We start from the raw sequence: 16,362 nt of genomic DNA on the forward strand, positions 1-16,362 counted from the left end.
CACGCGTTGTGCAGTCTTACTTCAAGCTGATGTAAATCTTCTGCCTCTAACGCACCTGCATCCGGATGCGAAGACACCTGCATGAGCAGTACCTAAAGCTGACAGGGAAAAACCCGAGCTATTTCACTAAGGCATAAGCAAATACACCTGCAGAGGGGTGGTTCCTGTACCAAGCAGGCGTTTAGATGGTGCAAGAAAGTACACCGAGACTACCACCCCCGTGCCATCCGCACCAGCTCCTCCACTTACATCCCGGCAGAGTGCCAACAGGCACGGGCTCTGCAAGGCAATTTCCACGCGCGTGGGAAGGGGTGCTGCCACAAAAATGCCTGTGAGCACAATTTACTCCACACAATTAATGTACACGATGCACAAGGCCCATCATTATCACAATATATCAGTTCAGTAGCAGATTCTGGACATAATGTATATTCTGTAGGAGAGTAATCTCAAAAATATTCTACAGCAAACTAAGTATTGTTGGATATTTAGCAATGATTGTTTTGTGCTTTCATATAGATTGTTGCAAGGTTATCAGCACATTGTACAATATCAGTGTTCTAGGCTACAGTCAAGTTACACTGCCAGTTCACTCTGAAATTTATTTTTGCACTTAGCACCCCCCCTCCAAAAAAACCCCTCACCCAGCTTCCCTGCGATCTTAACTCTGAAATAGGAGCTCTATTTCTCTGAAAAATTTAAGACTAGTCTTTAAGTGAACATTGTCACAAGGTAAGGGTAATACTTTCCAAAGTAGACCAAAAAACCAATAAATCTGACCCAAGCTGTTAGGAAATGGAAATCTCCTTGCAAAATGAAAGTTCAGAAGGGGCAGAAAGTTAAAAAACATTCGTCTAAGCAAAGTAACACCGAGATTAAACAGCACTTTTTGTCTGTTAACTCTTGTTGAATTTGTCACCATTCACTGTGAATGGGGGGGGAGGGGGGAAGACTGAACTTGGTCAGCAGAAGATTGGATTGTAAAGGATCAATCAGCTAGGTTTCAGCCCTCCCCATTTCCTCCCTCCCGCAAAATACAGGGTTTGGAAAAATAAGCAGTGTTTATTTACTAACAATGACATAAAATACATCTTAATATATTTTTATTTCTTTACAAATTAAAAGATGCATTGGAAAAACAAGTGAAGAAAATGAAAGGATCATTTACGATTTCATTTCCACCCCCCACACCTCCCAATATTAATACTAGAAATTAGTATTTGCGGAAGTCTGTGGTTGCTGCGCCTTATATTCCTGGGTAGTTGTTTTTCCCCTCTGGTTAAAAATCCTCTAGATTTTTTGGTTGGAGGCAGTACATGGAGTAAAAAGTCAGCCACATTCATACAAAAACACTCAAGGTTCTGTCAACTACATCTTGAAAGAGTTTCTCCATTACAATTTTCATATTCCCCTTTCTGTGTAGTGATGGGAGGGAAGACAAACTAGCAGCATTAGAAGAAAAATGGATTTATGTACATGCTACAGGATACAGAACTAAAACCACAGCCAGATATTTTTCTGATCTTAACAAGGACTTTCCTCCAAAATATCAAGCCCAGATAGTATGTTCTCTAATCCACCCACATTCTTCCTTCCACTTTTAGTGCTATTGCTAGCTTAAACTCCTGGGTATTGTAAGAACACTTGTTAAGCATTCAAGCCAAAAATATACAAGCCTCCTTTCAAAAGTGAATAAACGAAGCCCTTAGAATTCTGAATTTGATTTACACTCGCTCCTTCTTCGCAGGAGTCTTTTCATCCACCCTTGCAGAATGGAGCAGCAGAGTGGCCAAAGTGGATGGATTAATCTGTCTGAGGTATTTTAGTGTAACAAACAGGCTTATAAAAAGGTTTTGTGCAAGCTGATCAGTAGGTAGAATGGGGGAGGGTATAAACATCCGGTAATGAAACTCTTCACTATGGCCCAGATGCTTTCAATAACCGAAATCAGGTACTTGCAATACTTACTACAGTACAGTCTAAATCTTAGTTTTTGTATCCCCTTCCTTGTATTCCAGGGTACAAAGCAGTCTCAGATTTGCATCAGTGTAACTCAAATTCCTGCTTGTTTGCTGTAATTCACAATAATATGTTTGAAAATGGCCAATTCCTTATTATCCAGTTCCTATGTAGCCCCACATCACCTTGTTAAAAGTATTTTCTGCTTAAGGTTAAGAGGCTTTTGTTCCCACCACCATCTGGATAGACAGGTAAGCTCTGCAGGAGAGGCCATGGAACATGGATTGAGTAGGACATTACAGAGCCGTGCAATGAGAAGGAGTCGCCACACACGCAACAGGAAGCACCATCTCTACCCCTACGCTGTTCAGAAGCCATTGACTGTTGCTCACTGAACTATTACTTACTCCATTACAGACCTGCACAGCAACGTATAGTACAGGGAAGATTGTGGAAAGAAATTTGCCCTGCCACCTCCTGGCTTACCACTCATTTCCTTTTTCATGGATTTCTGGTTCAGACAGCCACATGATACATCTGTGCTCTGCAACATCATGTTTCCCTCTTAAGAGAAGGAGATGCAAAATGTTTGGCTGCTCCAGCTCCCATCACCTGACCTGCCTCTTGTCCTCCCAACCTGCGCATCCCTCTTCACACCTGGAGCATGCACACGCACCCATACAAACACACAGCAACTACCAAAAGTTTTGAAGAGTTATCGCTTTTTCACCCAATGTTGAATCATGTACAGTGAACTGAAAAAAACTACATTCATTATGACAGGATTAGCGAGCATGGGGTGAGGGGGGTGAACTCCTGCCAAGCACAGGAAACAATTTAGATACAAGTAAAAGACCTGGTATCAAAGGCCTTTTTTTTTTTTTTTAGCCCTCACCAGGAAGATTTTTCATCTCTCATACAGGATTGGGAGAGGTTGAAAGGATTTCTGCTTATGCAATGTGTATTAAAAATTATGGAATTGTACAGATTTCTATGTTGTCCTTTTTGAGGGCGCTGGGCCTTCTGATCAGGTCATTAGTGGAGACTGAAATGTCACTGCTGAGTTCCAGCACCACTCCCTCCTCTAGCTCAGTAGTTGCCGAATCTCCTTGTGCATGTGACACAGGAAGTCCACATATGAAGCCCCCCCACTCAGGCTCTTGTCCTCCACTAGAAAGTGTTTGAACAGCATTTCCAGCTTATCTTCTTGCTTCACAATTATTAACTACAAAAAACAAAACAAGAACAAAACCAACAGTGAGTAGTTAGCAGAATTAATGTTCTTGGAAAAAAGAGCAAAAAGCTAAATAGCTCAAAAATCCAAAGATAGATAACTAGAATCACAGCATATATGGCTTATGTGCTTTGACTTCTGTAACTAAGCTGGGTTAAGTCTCAATCCTTTCTAAATAGAAGGAAAATACCATGTATGTGGTTTGTGCAGTAGTATATTATAATAGGTCTGAAAAAAACTAGTTTTAGAACTATGGTAAGCACAGAACTCCAAAACTAGTAACAAAATTATTTTCAGATCCTTGAAAACTTCATGTTTGAATCATGTTTATGAGATCAGGAAGAATAAGTTCAGCATTGCAGCATTACCAGGCACCACCTGCTCTGCTAAAAAGGAAGGGGATTTAAAGCTACGAATGGGGGACAACATTTTTACCTTCATGTAGCGGGATCTCTGCACTTGAAGCATGTCAACAATAGCTCGTACTTTCTTTGAAAAGGGGTTTTCCAAGACAGGCAGGGTACTCTGGAATGAAAGATGTCCAATCCCCATTAGTCACGTGAAGTAGAGCAACATTAAACAAAACTCAGCAGTTTTGTTATATTACATAAGAGTAGAGATATGTCTACCCCCACTAACATACAATCTCTTTGACCTCAACTAGTTGAAAAAGAATATAACATGATATCAGAATTAAAGATCAATCATTTGTTCCATTTACATATCAACGGTTCTCCTCACTGTCAGTGGAGATGTAGCTTGTCAAATAAAGCTAGGCAAAAGAATGCCTGCCCGACACGCCCAGACTAGGGACATTTCCACTATAGTTTCACAAACCTGTGCTGCTCTCGTTCCTAGTATGAAAAATTTAACACTATTTTCTCAACTTGCTTTCTCATTGTTTTAAGTTTTGGGTGACTATTGCAGACACTAGCTCCCACACTACCATCCAGCTCACCAAGGCGTTGCTAATCTGACTGAAGGATGACACTCCAAAGAGGTTCTGGATCAGGCCTTGCTGCACGTTGACTCCCACCCACACAAAGATGTTCAGCCCATTCTCCAGCAGGTATATGTCACCCTTGGAGAGACGTTCCTCTGAGTTCCGGATTGCTGCTGGCAAGGAGTCACTGTCAACATCTGCTTTGGTCTGTTTCAGAATGAAATACAAAATAAAATAAAATAAAATCAAGGTTATAAAACAAGTACATCTTATGATGACCTGAAAATTCCTGCCACTAAGACCCCAATAGTTTTCTCATTTCTAGGACGCCTAAGACTGCAATAGCCATGACTGAAGTATCATCTTCCTTAGCTTAGTTTTCTTACTGAACATGACACAGAAGCACATCAGAGACTCTTGGTCAGCAAAACAGGACATAAGGCTACTGTGAAATTACTCTGTAGTTCCAATATTGCCTCCTGGAGTAGGAATGTAATTAGTTGTTAGTGTTATTCCAGCAACTATGGTACTGAAAAGTCAGAATAGTATGTGGAGTTGCCCTGCAATGATGAAAATTGCTACATAAACTTACAGGAAGCTTTAGGACTTCTTTTAAAAGACTATGAAAGGGTCAAAAGTGTCGTCTTTGCCACTAGTCACATGCTCACAGCTCAGGAAAAAGATCCGCCAGCAAATTCACAAGATGCAGTAATGCATCTATCATGGAGTTGAATTAAGTGAAGTATCCCAACAGACGGCAGATCCCAAATCCTTCTCAAATCACTTTCCCTTGCTAAAATATAAATGCCAGTCCTTATGACAAGCCAAGACAACAGCAAGTCTCAAGTAGTAAGAATATCCTGAATTACTCACCAGGGGCAAAAGCCTGGGATAAAAGAAAACATTTGTTTCTGCCACATCCATGGATGTGACTAACTGACGAATGTAGGCACGGTCATCAGTTGTGACTTCCGGACCAGGCTGAAGGACATCACTCTTCAACACACAATTCAAGTACACAGGAAGCAGCTTCATGCATTCAGGGAGGATCAGCTACAAGTCACAAGCAGACAGAAGCTGGTCAGCTGTCTTGCTGAGAAAGCTTATGTTTGACAAAATGAGGCTTGCATGAACCAACAAAGTGTAGTACAGCTGTGAGGAGTGAAAGCTGATAGTATAATTATATCATGGACTTGCAAAAGTAACATAAAACTTTTCCCTGGAGCGGGCAGTGCTTCCTGGGCTCCAGACAGATGTCCAAGAAGCCATTTTCAACTATAGTTTTACTTGCAGTTTCTCTACTTCCCCAAGTCTTCTCTTTGCAAATTTCTGCTGAGCAAAGCAATTGACTTTTTTTGAGTAGGTTAAGTAGGAGGAAGCTCTCATCACCTCTTAACATCCAATAGTGTGATTCAAGTGAAACCATTGGAGTTTACCTGGCCAGCAGAAGAGGGACTAGCACAGTTCTTTCGATAGCAAGCTAGGATCTGGGCACACTGGTTGATCAGTGCATCTCGTACAGTCTTTACTGGACTACCCAGAACTCCACGATATGCTGCACAGAAAGAGGAAAGAAATGGATGGCTATCAAGTGATTGCCTATCAACAGTAAAAAACTCAACATTACTTCCACAAAGTAAATCTAAACAACTATTGTTTACGAAAGTCTTTTTTCCCTTCCCCTTCAAACTTGTGGGAAAGAGATGATACATTCCTATTGAAGATCTGAAGAAGCTAATTTACTCCATTTTATTACATATTCTTCAACTCTCTATCTCCCACGTACTTTAAAATACGTTTAGTCATACTTGAAAGCATGGGGTACTATAAAAACTCCTTTTATAGCCTGGCCATCTTTCTTTAATGGACTGAAAACGGACTGTTTCTTACATTTTAATGGCGATAAAGATACACAACTAAATCTCTGCTGGATTTGTAGGCTTCTACTGCAAACTAGAAAGGGTAAATAGGGTACAGTGCGTAAAAGTACGATATTTAACCCAGATTTATGAGCAAAGGCCACCATTTCCTATTCCTGGAGCAAAATTCTGGAACCATTAAAGAACAAACTAAACCAGTCCAAAAATAAATACAAGGATGAATTCAGACAGTTGTCAATACAAACCTCTATTAAAAAAATTTAGACAAGCATTTGTATGAAGGATAAGCCTACACCCTCTATCTGTAGGTCTCGTCCTAAGCAACAATATTATCATCACAGCTTTATGCTCTTTCCCATAAATGACTGAAGTATCAAGATTGCCACCTGACATTTGATGCAAAGAGAATAAACAGGTGTCATTGGATTACAAGAGGCATTTTAACAGCAGTTAAAGGTTGCAATTCTTGTTACCATATTTACCCTTACCATATTTAGCCAAGTAATTGATGAGCGTGTCTGTCTCACAGTTTCGATAGAGGTCAGCAAGCTGCGTGCAACAGTTTAAGGAGAGGTTGTGAATGCGGAGTCGTCGCTGTCCTGCGCAACTTGTATATAACAGAGCACACTGTAGGAGACAAAAAATGCCAGGATATAGAAAAATGAGGTCCTGCTACAATAAGAAAGGCAAGGTTTGAATATACTTCATTAAAAACTAGGACTCAGATGTCTAAACAAATAAGACAATTATGTAAAAGACTTGCACAATAAGCTAAAAGCATATGCTAAGAACTGGGTCAATGAAAGATAACAAGCAGCAATGTTAGCGATTTGTATTAAGGGAACTGGTCTTGGAAAACAGATTGTAGTTTGAAGCAGTCTAGGTCACCCTGAGAACAAGTATGCTGAAAGGTTAAGGGTATAGCAAGGGGCAGAAAGAAAAAACAAACAGTTCCTTGAAGAAGTGTCTAATAATTCACTTCAGATGACCTCATCCTCTTCTGCAACTGGTACTCTCCACAGTTGAGATTTGGTTGCCCCTTGACACAGTTTTTTGACAATTCTAAATTGTCAACTCACTCCTTTCTCCTAGAAAGCCTACCCCCTCACCTGAAGGAGTGCACCACTGTCTTCACTCAGTTTGTCATCATGCTTGAATTCCACTGTGATTGTTTTATCACAGTCCAAACCTGCCATCTCTACATCAGTTGTGTTGCTCATATAGAAAGCTCCAAAAAAGTCAGTTGCTCGAATACCTAAAAAAGAAAAAACCCAACATGAACCACAATTTTCAACAGAATAACATGACAGTCAGCCTTTGGAGCCCTGAAAATCCTGTCATCGGTGACACTAAGTTATCTTGACAGATTTCAGCAGGGATCTTGGCTCAGCCTCGACAAAAGTCTTAGAATTTCGAAGCTTTAGCAGAGCTTTTTGCATAGCCTAGTCTCAAGATGTTTTAAATTAGGGAAAAATCTATTACTTCCCATGTGACATGCTTGAATTGGTCCATTTATTAAGACTCATTCTTGCTAACACCCACCTGTGCTTGTGCGCACTCTCATTACAGCATCAAATCCCACTTCTTTCTGGACATCTCTTCTCAAGTCATTCAGGAACCTATCCTGGTCTGTCTCCAGCTAGAACACAAGCAATAATTCAAGTTTCATACTCCCATAAATCAGAGCTGCTCCATAAACCATGAAGTAATTTAAAACCAGATACTATCTCCTGCAGTCTCACTCTAAAAATCAGCCATCGTACAGTGCTCGGTGCCCTGCTAATAAAATATTGTGCTAAAAGGTAACAGCATAGCTTTTCTTGTTGTTGATTTTGTTAATAGAGTTATTTTGTGCAAGGACATAAAGCTAACAAAATAATTTTGGTGAAAATCTTGAAATTTAAGTAGCAATTTATTTCCAAAGATGCACTTGTTCACTATGGTTTCCCACTATGAAAAAGAACTCTTAACTAAACAATAATTCTTATTTAGATCAAATACCAGTCTGAGTCAATGTCACTCTTACCTGGAAATATGCATACTTATAAATGGAGCCTCCCGTCTGGTAAGGTACTACACCTAGTGTCGCCACATCCAAATACTGGTTTGGAAACAGGAACAGATCCACACAGCAGCCCTGGGCCACACAGTCCTTGGCCAAGTTGTTGTAAAAGCTTGTCTGTGGTTGAAACAAAGTCTAAGAAAGAAAGTCAGAGATGAGATCAGAAGTTTGTGGTAAGAAAAGGAAAGTGAGATCCAGTTTATAATCCCAATCAATACACTTTTATACTTTAAGTCTCTCTTAAAGGAAATTACGATCATATAAATTCTTCCTGACCCTGCCTTTGAAGAACTGTTGAATATTATGAAAATTACTACACATCTTGCTTTAATTGTAAGTTCAGCACATTTACTTTAACCCAGCTATGGTATTTTATCCTGTATAAGAATCTAGATCTATCTCTTCTTGTTCTCATACCAGAGCTGTCCTTATGATGTCAAGTCTACACAGCTCTGCTTGAGAAGAGAAGATAAAAGTGCAATGGTAAAAGATACTACCTGGGATGGTTACATTACATGCTACCTTTGTAATTTTTTAAATGTTGCTTCAGAGTTACTTTATCTCATAAAGAATATAATATAGACCTGTAATATAAAGATCATGCAAGTTATTATTACCTTCTCCTTATCTGTGTTGATCAGTTTCTTATCATCCCTGTTCTTTAACTTCCCTGGGGCCTCTGCGATGGGCAGAGAGGTGTGGAAAATGAAGAGCTTGCCAGCACACTCAGCTGCCTGCAGGAAAGTGAGTACACAAACACAGGTTAGAAACGTTTATAAAAATTGTAAGGGAAACTGTGATTCAAGAACAAGTATTCAAGCATCCTCATTACTTCACTTCTTTATGTCAGGAAGGCACTCTATCAGACACACAGGCTCAGTGATCACTTGGTTACTTCAGGGGTATCCAATACAGGGAGCGCAGCTTACTGGTCAATTATAGAAAAGCAAGTTTCAGTTCTACTGGACCTGTGCTAGTTCCATGGCAGGGAGAAAAGGACTGGCTCCAAGGAGACACAGAGCAGTAAGCAGGACTCAGCTACAAAAGGTTTTGCGCAAACATGTTAGATCGCTTTCTTCTCTGATTTGCAGCTACTGAGTTTGTGGAAAAGTAAGAGAGTCACCGAAATGACAAAGGATTTTGTAATCTAAGCTTCAACAGATCATTAATTTTAAATGAATAACCTATGTCAACACTAGCCAATATTTAGTAGGTTATTTTCTCTGACACATACAGTATGCAAACAATCAATTAGTAATTTATATTATTTCTTGATTGAACAATTGTCATGAAAACTGAGTTTAAGAGAGACTTCTAAAGACTTACATGACAGACAAATAGAGCTATATGAACAGTTTTGGATGGGAACACACAGGCAATCAATTCGATCAGTATATACAAGTTGGAGTTAGATCAGGCATGTAATTATCTGGATGAAGTACTGGAATGGAAGAACTTTAGGAAAGGTTTACTTGGTTAGCACATTGTTGCGGGCAACTTCAAGAGATTGCATTCTCTCCTTTTATTTAAGATTATACCAGAGCTTTAAGCACAGGATTAGAAAGACACCACATTACAGAACTCCTCAATGAGACATGACAGACTTCAGCACTTGGTTTTAATGTTGGAGGGTCTTTTTTTTTTTTTTTTAGGTTCTATAAACTGTTCAAAGCAAAACCCAGCCAGGTAACTGAAATTAAACCACGTGTGTTGTACTTTAAGCAAAAATTATTTTAAAAAAATTGGGTAGAGAACAGATAGCTAGCTACATAGAACCGGAGGTACATGCACTTGAAAAATGAGCCCAGTACTCCCTACCTGTAGCACATCTACCACAAGGAGACTTACAAAAAGCTTTAGAATTGTTGTCTCAGCGTGTGTTAGCAGAACATAAACTTCAGAGTACTCAGACTGAAAACAATTTGCCATGACAATGCACTTACTAACCTTCAGCGCCTCCAGCCCTGCTTGAATCACAGGTGCAAAAACAGTTTCTGTTTCTCTTGTGTCTGCAAACATTTCTGGAATCTGCTCCAGCAAACTAGCAAAGAACAAGAAAAAGGAGGAATTCAAGATTCCATTTAACTGGAAAAGCCACACAGTTGGAGCTGATGACCTATAGGACTGAGGTGGTTTAAACAGAAGTCCCTACTGTGTCTGTAAATTTGCATAACTTTTACAGTATTTGGCATCTCATCATCTATCTGTGAAAAAAATGATACTTTGTCATTCTTCATTGGCTTCTCTCATCCACAGCCTCAGCGCTTGCTGTATAGCCTCAGCGCTTGCTGTATAGCCTCAGCTGATGCCTACTCCAATAGCTCTTCTGAATTCCGGCTCTTTTAATATATTCCAATATATATTGGTAAGTAAACTCTTAGGAAAGACTAGTGACTCTTGGCCTCAGTTTGCCAAGCATCCTGTGTACTGTTCAAAGATTAACAGGTTTAATCCACAGTTTTGTATTTATGCTTGTTAATCCACTAAAAAACAAGCTAGAAATTTTCTTTAAAAACATGCAGTGACAGGTCTAGTTCCCAAAACATAGTTAGCTACACACCATAGTTTAATTACAGTTCAAGTATCATGTTAAATAGTTTGCTAAAACTTTGCTAATTTCTCTTTCTTTCCTTCTAGATTTTATCTTCCATTTTCTCCACAGAACCAAAATTAGACACCACTGTTGTCCCAGTTTACAGTTATTTAGGCAGTTGCCTTAAAGACAGTCATTCAGTATTCTTACGACTTTCACACTGCATCATTCTAGTTGTGTTTTGTTTTTTCACAGAAATGCCCTTCTGCACCAAATCCCCTTACATATACCCTCTGCCAAGCTGGACTACAAGCCAAATACACCCTTACCCCATGAATTTTCCCATCCTACTTTGCCAGCTTAATTTCAAAGAGCATAGGAAGTTAATGTCTAGGTGAATAACATGACAAATAAGCACACAACACTTGAATCTACCAAACAAGAAGTTTACTACACACATTGTAAATCAGTTTCTATTACCTGGCAATAACTGTCCTGGACTCATTCACATTCACCAGAAAACCATCAAGGAGTGGCACAAACATATCTGCCACATCTGAGACAACCATCATTTGTGGCTGTGCCAGTGAGCTCTTCACGTTATAGAAGTGTAACACTTTGTTGTAGGTGACAAAGCCTACTCGAATGACTGATTCCTCCATGTTGCCTTCCCTGTAAGAGACATACTTGCCTTCATATCTAAGTAGATAGTGAAATCATTACACAGAACCCAACACAATAAGGGATAAGGGAAAAATGAAAGGAAGGAAAACTTATTTTCACCTAGAAAGGTACCCAGAAACATATCCTGCTTGGCCTTTTTCTGAAGAAAAGCTTGACAGGATTATCAAATAATGTTTTAATTTCTAGCTTTTTTTAAAGGGAAAAAGTGACAGTTTCCCCCATTTTGACTGGCTACAGTAGTACACAATATATTTACCTGGGCAGGTAATCTAGGAGTGACTTTAATTCTTCACATATTAGCCTCACTAAGCCACTCTTCACAGCATTGTAAGACACATCAATCATGAAAATGAAAGCAGGTGGACTGGGAAACTTGTTATTCTGTGGAAGAGAGGGAAGAATTCACATTATGGCCATGTAATGCAGCCCACGTAACAGCTCTGTAACATGGACAAATGAATGCTGGTCAGAACTCCAATTGCTTTCATGTACTTTTCTACTCATGAGCAGTAATTGCTTCTTCAGATCATTCTCCCATCCCTGCCCAACTAACAGACATGTAAACACACTGTGCTTGAAAAGGACTGGTATTACATGCCGTAGCCTGATTTTGCCATTGCTTAGCGAAGAACATGCTAATCGCAGTTAAATCATCCATTTACATGACTAGGACAGATAGGGAAAGTAGACAGGGAAGTTTCCTGCCAGTTCTGAAGACTTTGGAATCTGACCAGACTTGTTACAGGTGATTTCATCAATATAAAGCAAAATATTTTCCTCTCTGAGAACTGCAACCTTTCCCTTCTACTTAAATATCAGGTTTGCTTTGGGAAAGAAAAACTTGTTTCAGTCAAACAGTTTTCTGAAATCTATAGGTCATACTGGAAGGAGCACACAGAACAAAAGCAAAACAGAAGAACTTTCAAGAAAGCTGGGAAGATTGCATCTCATTTGACTTAAAAATGCTTCTTATGCCGTTAGAAGCAAGATAATTGGTTTTTCCCTTAACTCGAAGTAAAGCTGAGGCATCAGAAGGTAACCAGTATAAAGTTGCAACATTTAGGCATTTATTTTCCCAGCATTTATTTCAGCAGAGGTATAAGTTACTTTAATAAATGCCTTGCACGTACTTTTCCTATTCCTTAGAAGTTAATTATTATTTAAATCTTTAATTTAAAAGTGAACTAGCTCTGACAATATATATTTCCACACTATTCTTGTGTTTTTAACCACTATTTGAAATTTAAGTTCAATAGGTAAAGTCTGTCTTAGGCAACAGGTGGCACGTTGCATAGTTACTATTGTGCTTTTCTTGAATCTCTCCTACATACTCCTTCTGCCCCAAGGACTGCTGTGAGAGAGTCCCTCCTGCAGAATTGCTAAGTTAACAGCAGCTATAGCTGCTTATATAGCCCCAGAAGAGAATGACAGAGGTAGCTATAACAAAATTATGTCACGTGTGATCAAGACTTCCTCTACTTGGGAAGTAAGCAGACAAGCGCATTATCCTACACAATGAAGTGGGCTGGATTAATGCTATTAATTATCTCTGCCAGCTAGAAAGCAGCCCCAGACAATTCATGTCATGCTTACTTTTAGGAAAAATAGGCTTTTTATTTAAAAGCAAAACAAAATACAGTAATAAACGCATACTACTGTACCTTGCAATAGTCAACTGTTGCTAGAAACTCGTAAGACCCCAGTGATAACTCAGGTCGATCATAGAAGTCTACTCGCTTTCCAGTATGATCCAAATGCTGGAAGTAGTGAGGTGGCACTGGGGAAGGAAAAAACATTAAGTTCAGTGACACACCCATGATAAACACTGTGACTAGAGAGCTAACATGACAACAGCTGTTTCAAATAAAACTCCAGGAAAGCTAGCTAGCACTCTGTGCTAGCATGCAAGTATTATTAAAAATATCATGCAATTTAAGAGCATCACTAAAGCCAAGAAATACAGACAAACTGCTTCCAGTTTGTCTTATGCACCAGGTGGCACACTGTATAGTCACTATTGTACTTCTCCGGAATCTCCTTTACATTCTCATTTTACATTTCATATCAGAAGTGTCACTACAACATGCTCTTAGGATTTTTCTGAAGGATTTAGTCCAAAGGAAAAATATAACAATCTTGTATAAGTAGTAACAAATGACTTACGATTGAATTTGAGGCAAACTACAGGCTACAACATTACTGACTCAATTCAGGCTTACCAAAAGACTGACCTCCTTATTTTGCGATATGAGTTAGCTTTTTCCTTCTCTTTCCATGCTGCACAAGAGTAAAGCCTTCTAGGCACTCTCGGGTGCAGAGACTGCCATAATCTTTTTGTCAGAATAGACAGGGTACTTCTTACAGTAGATTGTAAAGCATTAAGAAGGAGGAACCAAAAGTGTAAGCACATGCCCAGTGCCCAGTACTTTTGTGCTGGTACCAGGCATCAGAAGGTAAAATAGCAGTTAAGCTAAGTTTTCACCTGCAAAAGTCAGCTGCAGAAACAAAGAAAGCATTTCCCTTGTGCCCCAAGAACTACCATGACAGAGAGTCCCTCCTGCAGAATTGCTAGGATGAGAAAATGTATTCCAGCTATAGCTGCCTATATAGCTCCAGGGGAGAATAAAATGAGATTATCTGTAATGATAGCATTCACCACCTTTAAATTATTCTAAACATTCAAAGTTTCAACAGTTCAAAAGAAAACAAAGTGACATCGTTAAGACTATGTATATAAGCACCTATCACTCTTCTCCAAGAACACATCCAGTACGAGCTAATTACCTGATTGTTTCTGCAGAGAAAACAGAAATTGTTCTCAAGTATTAGGTACAACTACATTGTATTTTCACAGCATTGCTTTCATCAGCAGTCTGAGTGTCCCTCCCTTTTCTGCCCCTGCTCAGTTGTTACAGGTACAGCCATTCATACAGCTGCTGAGTAAGCAGGGACAGGGAATGCAATGCAGGCTGAAAATCACCAGACAAAAAAGTTTTTTAATGTTGGCCATTTTAACCCCCGTCAGCTTCCCATTTTGGTTTGTACAAATGGTTGTACAGCATAACTGAGGTGATAAGAACAAACAGTCCATTAAAAGCCATCAGTACTACCAAATTATCTACTCAAAGCATCACCATACTACTCAAAGCATCACCATACGGTTTTTTGTACCTTACATTCCACTGTGCCTTCAAAACAAATCTACGGATGTCATGCTATGAGCTGCACATAGTGAATTCTGCTTAAAAGGAAGCATGTTTTATATTAATTTAGAAGAGCAACTAAGATTAACTGGCACGTATTGAACACTCCTATTCAGCTGTAGCAGATTTAGATGCAATCTCATCTCTAAGCAGTGTTTAACCAGGCTTTGTGAGCAAAAAAAAAAAATCCTAACTCATGCTACTGACTAGATGTACATCTCAGTCTATCATAGAAAAAAGTTTGAAATACCCTAAGAAAATAGCATAAATAATTTTTCAAACCACCATACGTTATGGTACAAGTACCTCCTGTTAAAAATTAGGTACAATAATATTGCAATACATAGGCACTCACTCAATTTGAACATAATTTCAGAACTGAGCACTGAACATGTTTTATAATGTTTTTTTACAAGACTAAACACACATTAAAGCACAGTATACATTATAAATGATCATAACATGATAAAGATTTATTTGCTTGCATCTTGTTCAAAGATCATTCCAATAGAGCCTAGAGACCGATTTCCAGAAGAAGCCTTACCCTCAGTGACACAGCTGCAGAAACAACACTGGAACCTCCTTCCACCCTCAATGAATTGCATAAAAGGGCACATGTAAGCCTTGCACCTATTACATCGGACAGGACCAGATTCTCCATGGTCTACCAAGTAAGGAAGGGTCTGTGGAAGCAGGGGGAAAAAAAAAAAAAGAAAGGTCACATGATAATGAGAAAGAAGTGACCACACATATTGCAGAGCTTAAAACTATCTCCCTGTACACTGCATAGGATTTAACATTTCAGCAGCTGTGAGAGAGAGTGCAGGGGGTGGGGGAAGCCTAAACAAGTATTTTGTAAATGCTTTTCAACGCAAACTCTAGCACAGCAGTTCTTTGTGGGATGCAGTCATTAATGGGCTATCCCACTTAGACACAAACAAGTACTTCTGCATGGTGCTGCACTACCTTATATAGTGGCCTGCTTGAAGAGCACGAGCTCTAGCAGGAGTACCACACTGCATAGCACAGATGTATCCCAAGTGAACACAAAAGCCTAAAACCATGCAAAAAATGGCTGTGGTAACCTCATGGGAGTGAGCATACAATTTACATTTCACCACAGGTTGGGCGTTTTAAAAGCAACTCTTCACCTCTTATATTTTTTCCCTTGTAAAAAGCAAGATTTGACAAAATAGAAGCCAGTCATTGCATTCCATATATTCAAGAACATAGAGCATCCAGACTATCTTAAGAAATTTCAGCTGATAAAGACTTATTTTTGAAGTCCACCATGAAATACAGTATATCCATAAGTTCTGCTTGTCTTAACCCCATTGTATAGCAAGTCCTCAAAACTGTTATGTAGCGATACCATTTTTGAACTATTACTGATAATATATTCTTTTTGCAGCCAAACCAGAATCAGATACGTGGCAACTTCTGCAGCTGCTCAACCTCAGAACGAGCAGGAAGCACTTTAAAATGATTAAGATAGAACTTGTGCAAGCTACAAGCTGCCTTCATAGTTCAAAGCACCTTTCATAACTAACAATCTAGCTCAAAAGAAAGTTTAACTACTTACTTCTAAATTTTCTGACACTAAAGGTGTCCAGTCTTAATTCTCTTAGTCACCCTAAACTTCTGATCATGTTTAAGAGACAACATATTCATTGAGTAGGAGTCGAGCAAATGCTCCAGTCACTTTCTTCCTCTTCATGCCACTGATGTGTCACATCTCTCATCAACCCCACTAATCATTTATTGACAATACAATGGTTTTGCAGACAGCATTTCTCAGCTCCTATCGCCCAGGCTGACTTCCTCAGAGGAAACAAAATTTAAAGTTTTCTGACTGCCAGGCTAT

The 16,362-nt window shown here is 39.2% G+C and overlaps 1 protein-coding gene across 3 annotated transcripts in view; it reads right to left on the bottom strand.

Annotated features, from left to right (window-relative positions):
• Nucleotides 1-1,090: 1,090 nt before the first annotated feature.
• SEC24C (SEC24 homolog C, COPII coat complex component) overlaps nucleotides 1,091-16,362 on the bottom strand; it is a 39,679-nt gene continuing 24,407 nt past the window's right edge. For 2 of the 3 annotated variants that reach the window (XM_072869620.1, XM_072869621.1), the window contains exons 10-24: nucleotides 15,043-15,181; nucleotides 12,957-13,072; nucleotides 11,552-11,676; nucleotides 11,092-11,283; nucleotides 10,026-10,119; nucleotides 8,696-8,812; nucleotides 8,043-8,213; nucleotides 7,559-7,655; nucleotides 7,126-7,271; nucleotides 6,505-6,643; nucleotides 5,573-5,691; nucleotides 5,010-5,189; nucleotides 4,152-4,343; nucleotides 3,629-3,718; nucleotides 1,091-3,184 (exon numbers count right to left, since the gene is read on the bottom strand). In XM_072869620.1, coding sequence (XP_072725721.1) covers nucleotides 3,044-3,184; nucleotides 3,629-3,718; nucleotides 4,152-4,343; nucleotides 5,010-5,189; nucleotides 5,573-5,691; nucleotides 6,505-6,643; nucleotides 7,126-7,271; nucleotides 7,559-7,655; nucleotides 8,043-8,213; nucleotides 8,696-8,812; nucleotides 10,026-10,119; nucleotides 11,092-11,283; nucleotides 11,552-11,676; nucleotides 12,957-13,072; nucleotides 15,043-15,181 — 2,058 coding nt within the window. In that variant the 3' untranslated portion in view covers nucleotides 1,091-3,043. The remainder of the gene's footprint in view (nucleotides 3,185-3,628; nucleotides 3,719-4,151; nucleotides 4,344-5,009; nucleotides 5,190-5,572; nucleotides 5,692-6,504; nucleotides 6,644-7,125; nucleotides 7,272-7,558; nucleotides 7,656-8,042; nucleotides 8,214-8,695; nucleotides 8,813-10,025; nucleotides 10,120-11,091; nucleotides 11,284-11,551; nucleotides 11,677-12,956; nucleotides 13,073-15,042; nucleotides 15,182-16,362) is intronic. The other variant, XM_072869622.1, reaches the window with a different exon arrangement.

Source organism: Ciconia boyciana, chromosome 8, assembly GCF_034638445.1.
Source record: "Ciconia boyciana chromosome 8, ASM3463844v1, whole genome shotgun sequence".
Classification (NCBI taxonomy): domain Eukaryota; kingdom Metazoa; phylum Chordata; class Aves; order Ciconiiformes; family Ciconiidae; genus Ciconia; species Ciconia boyciana.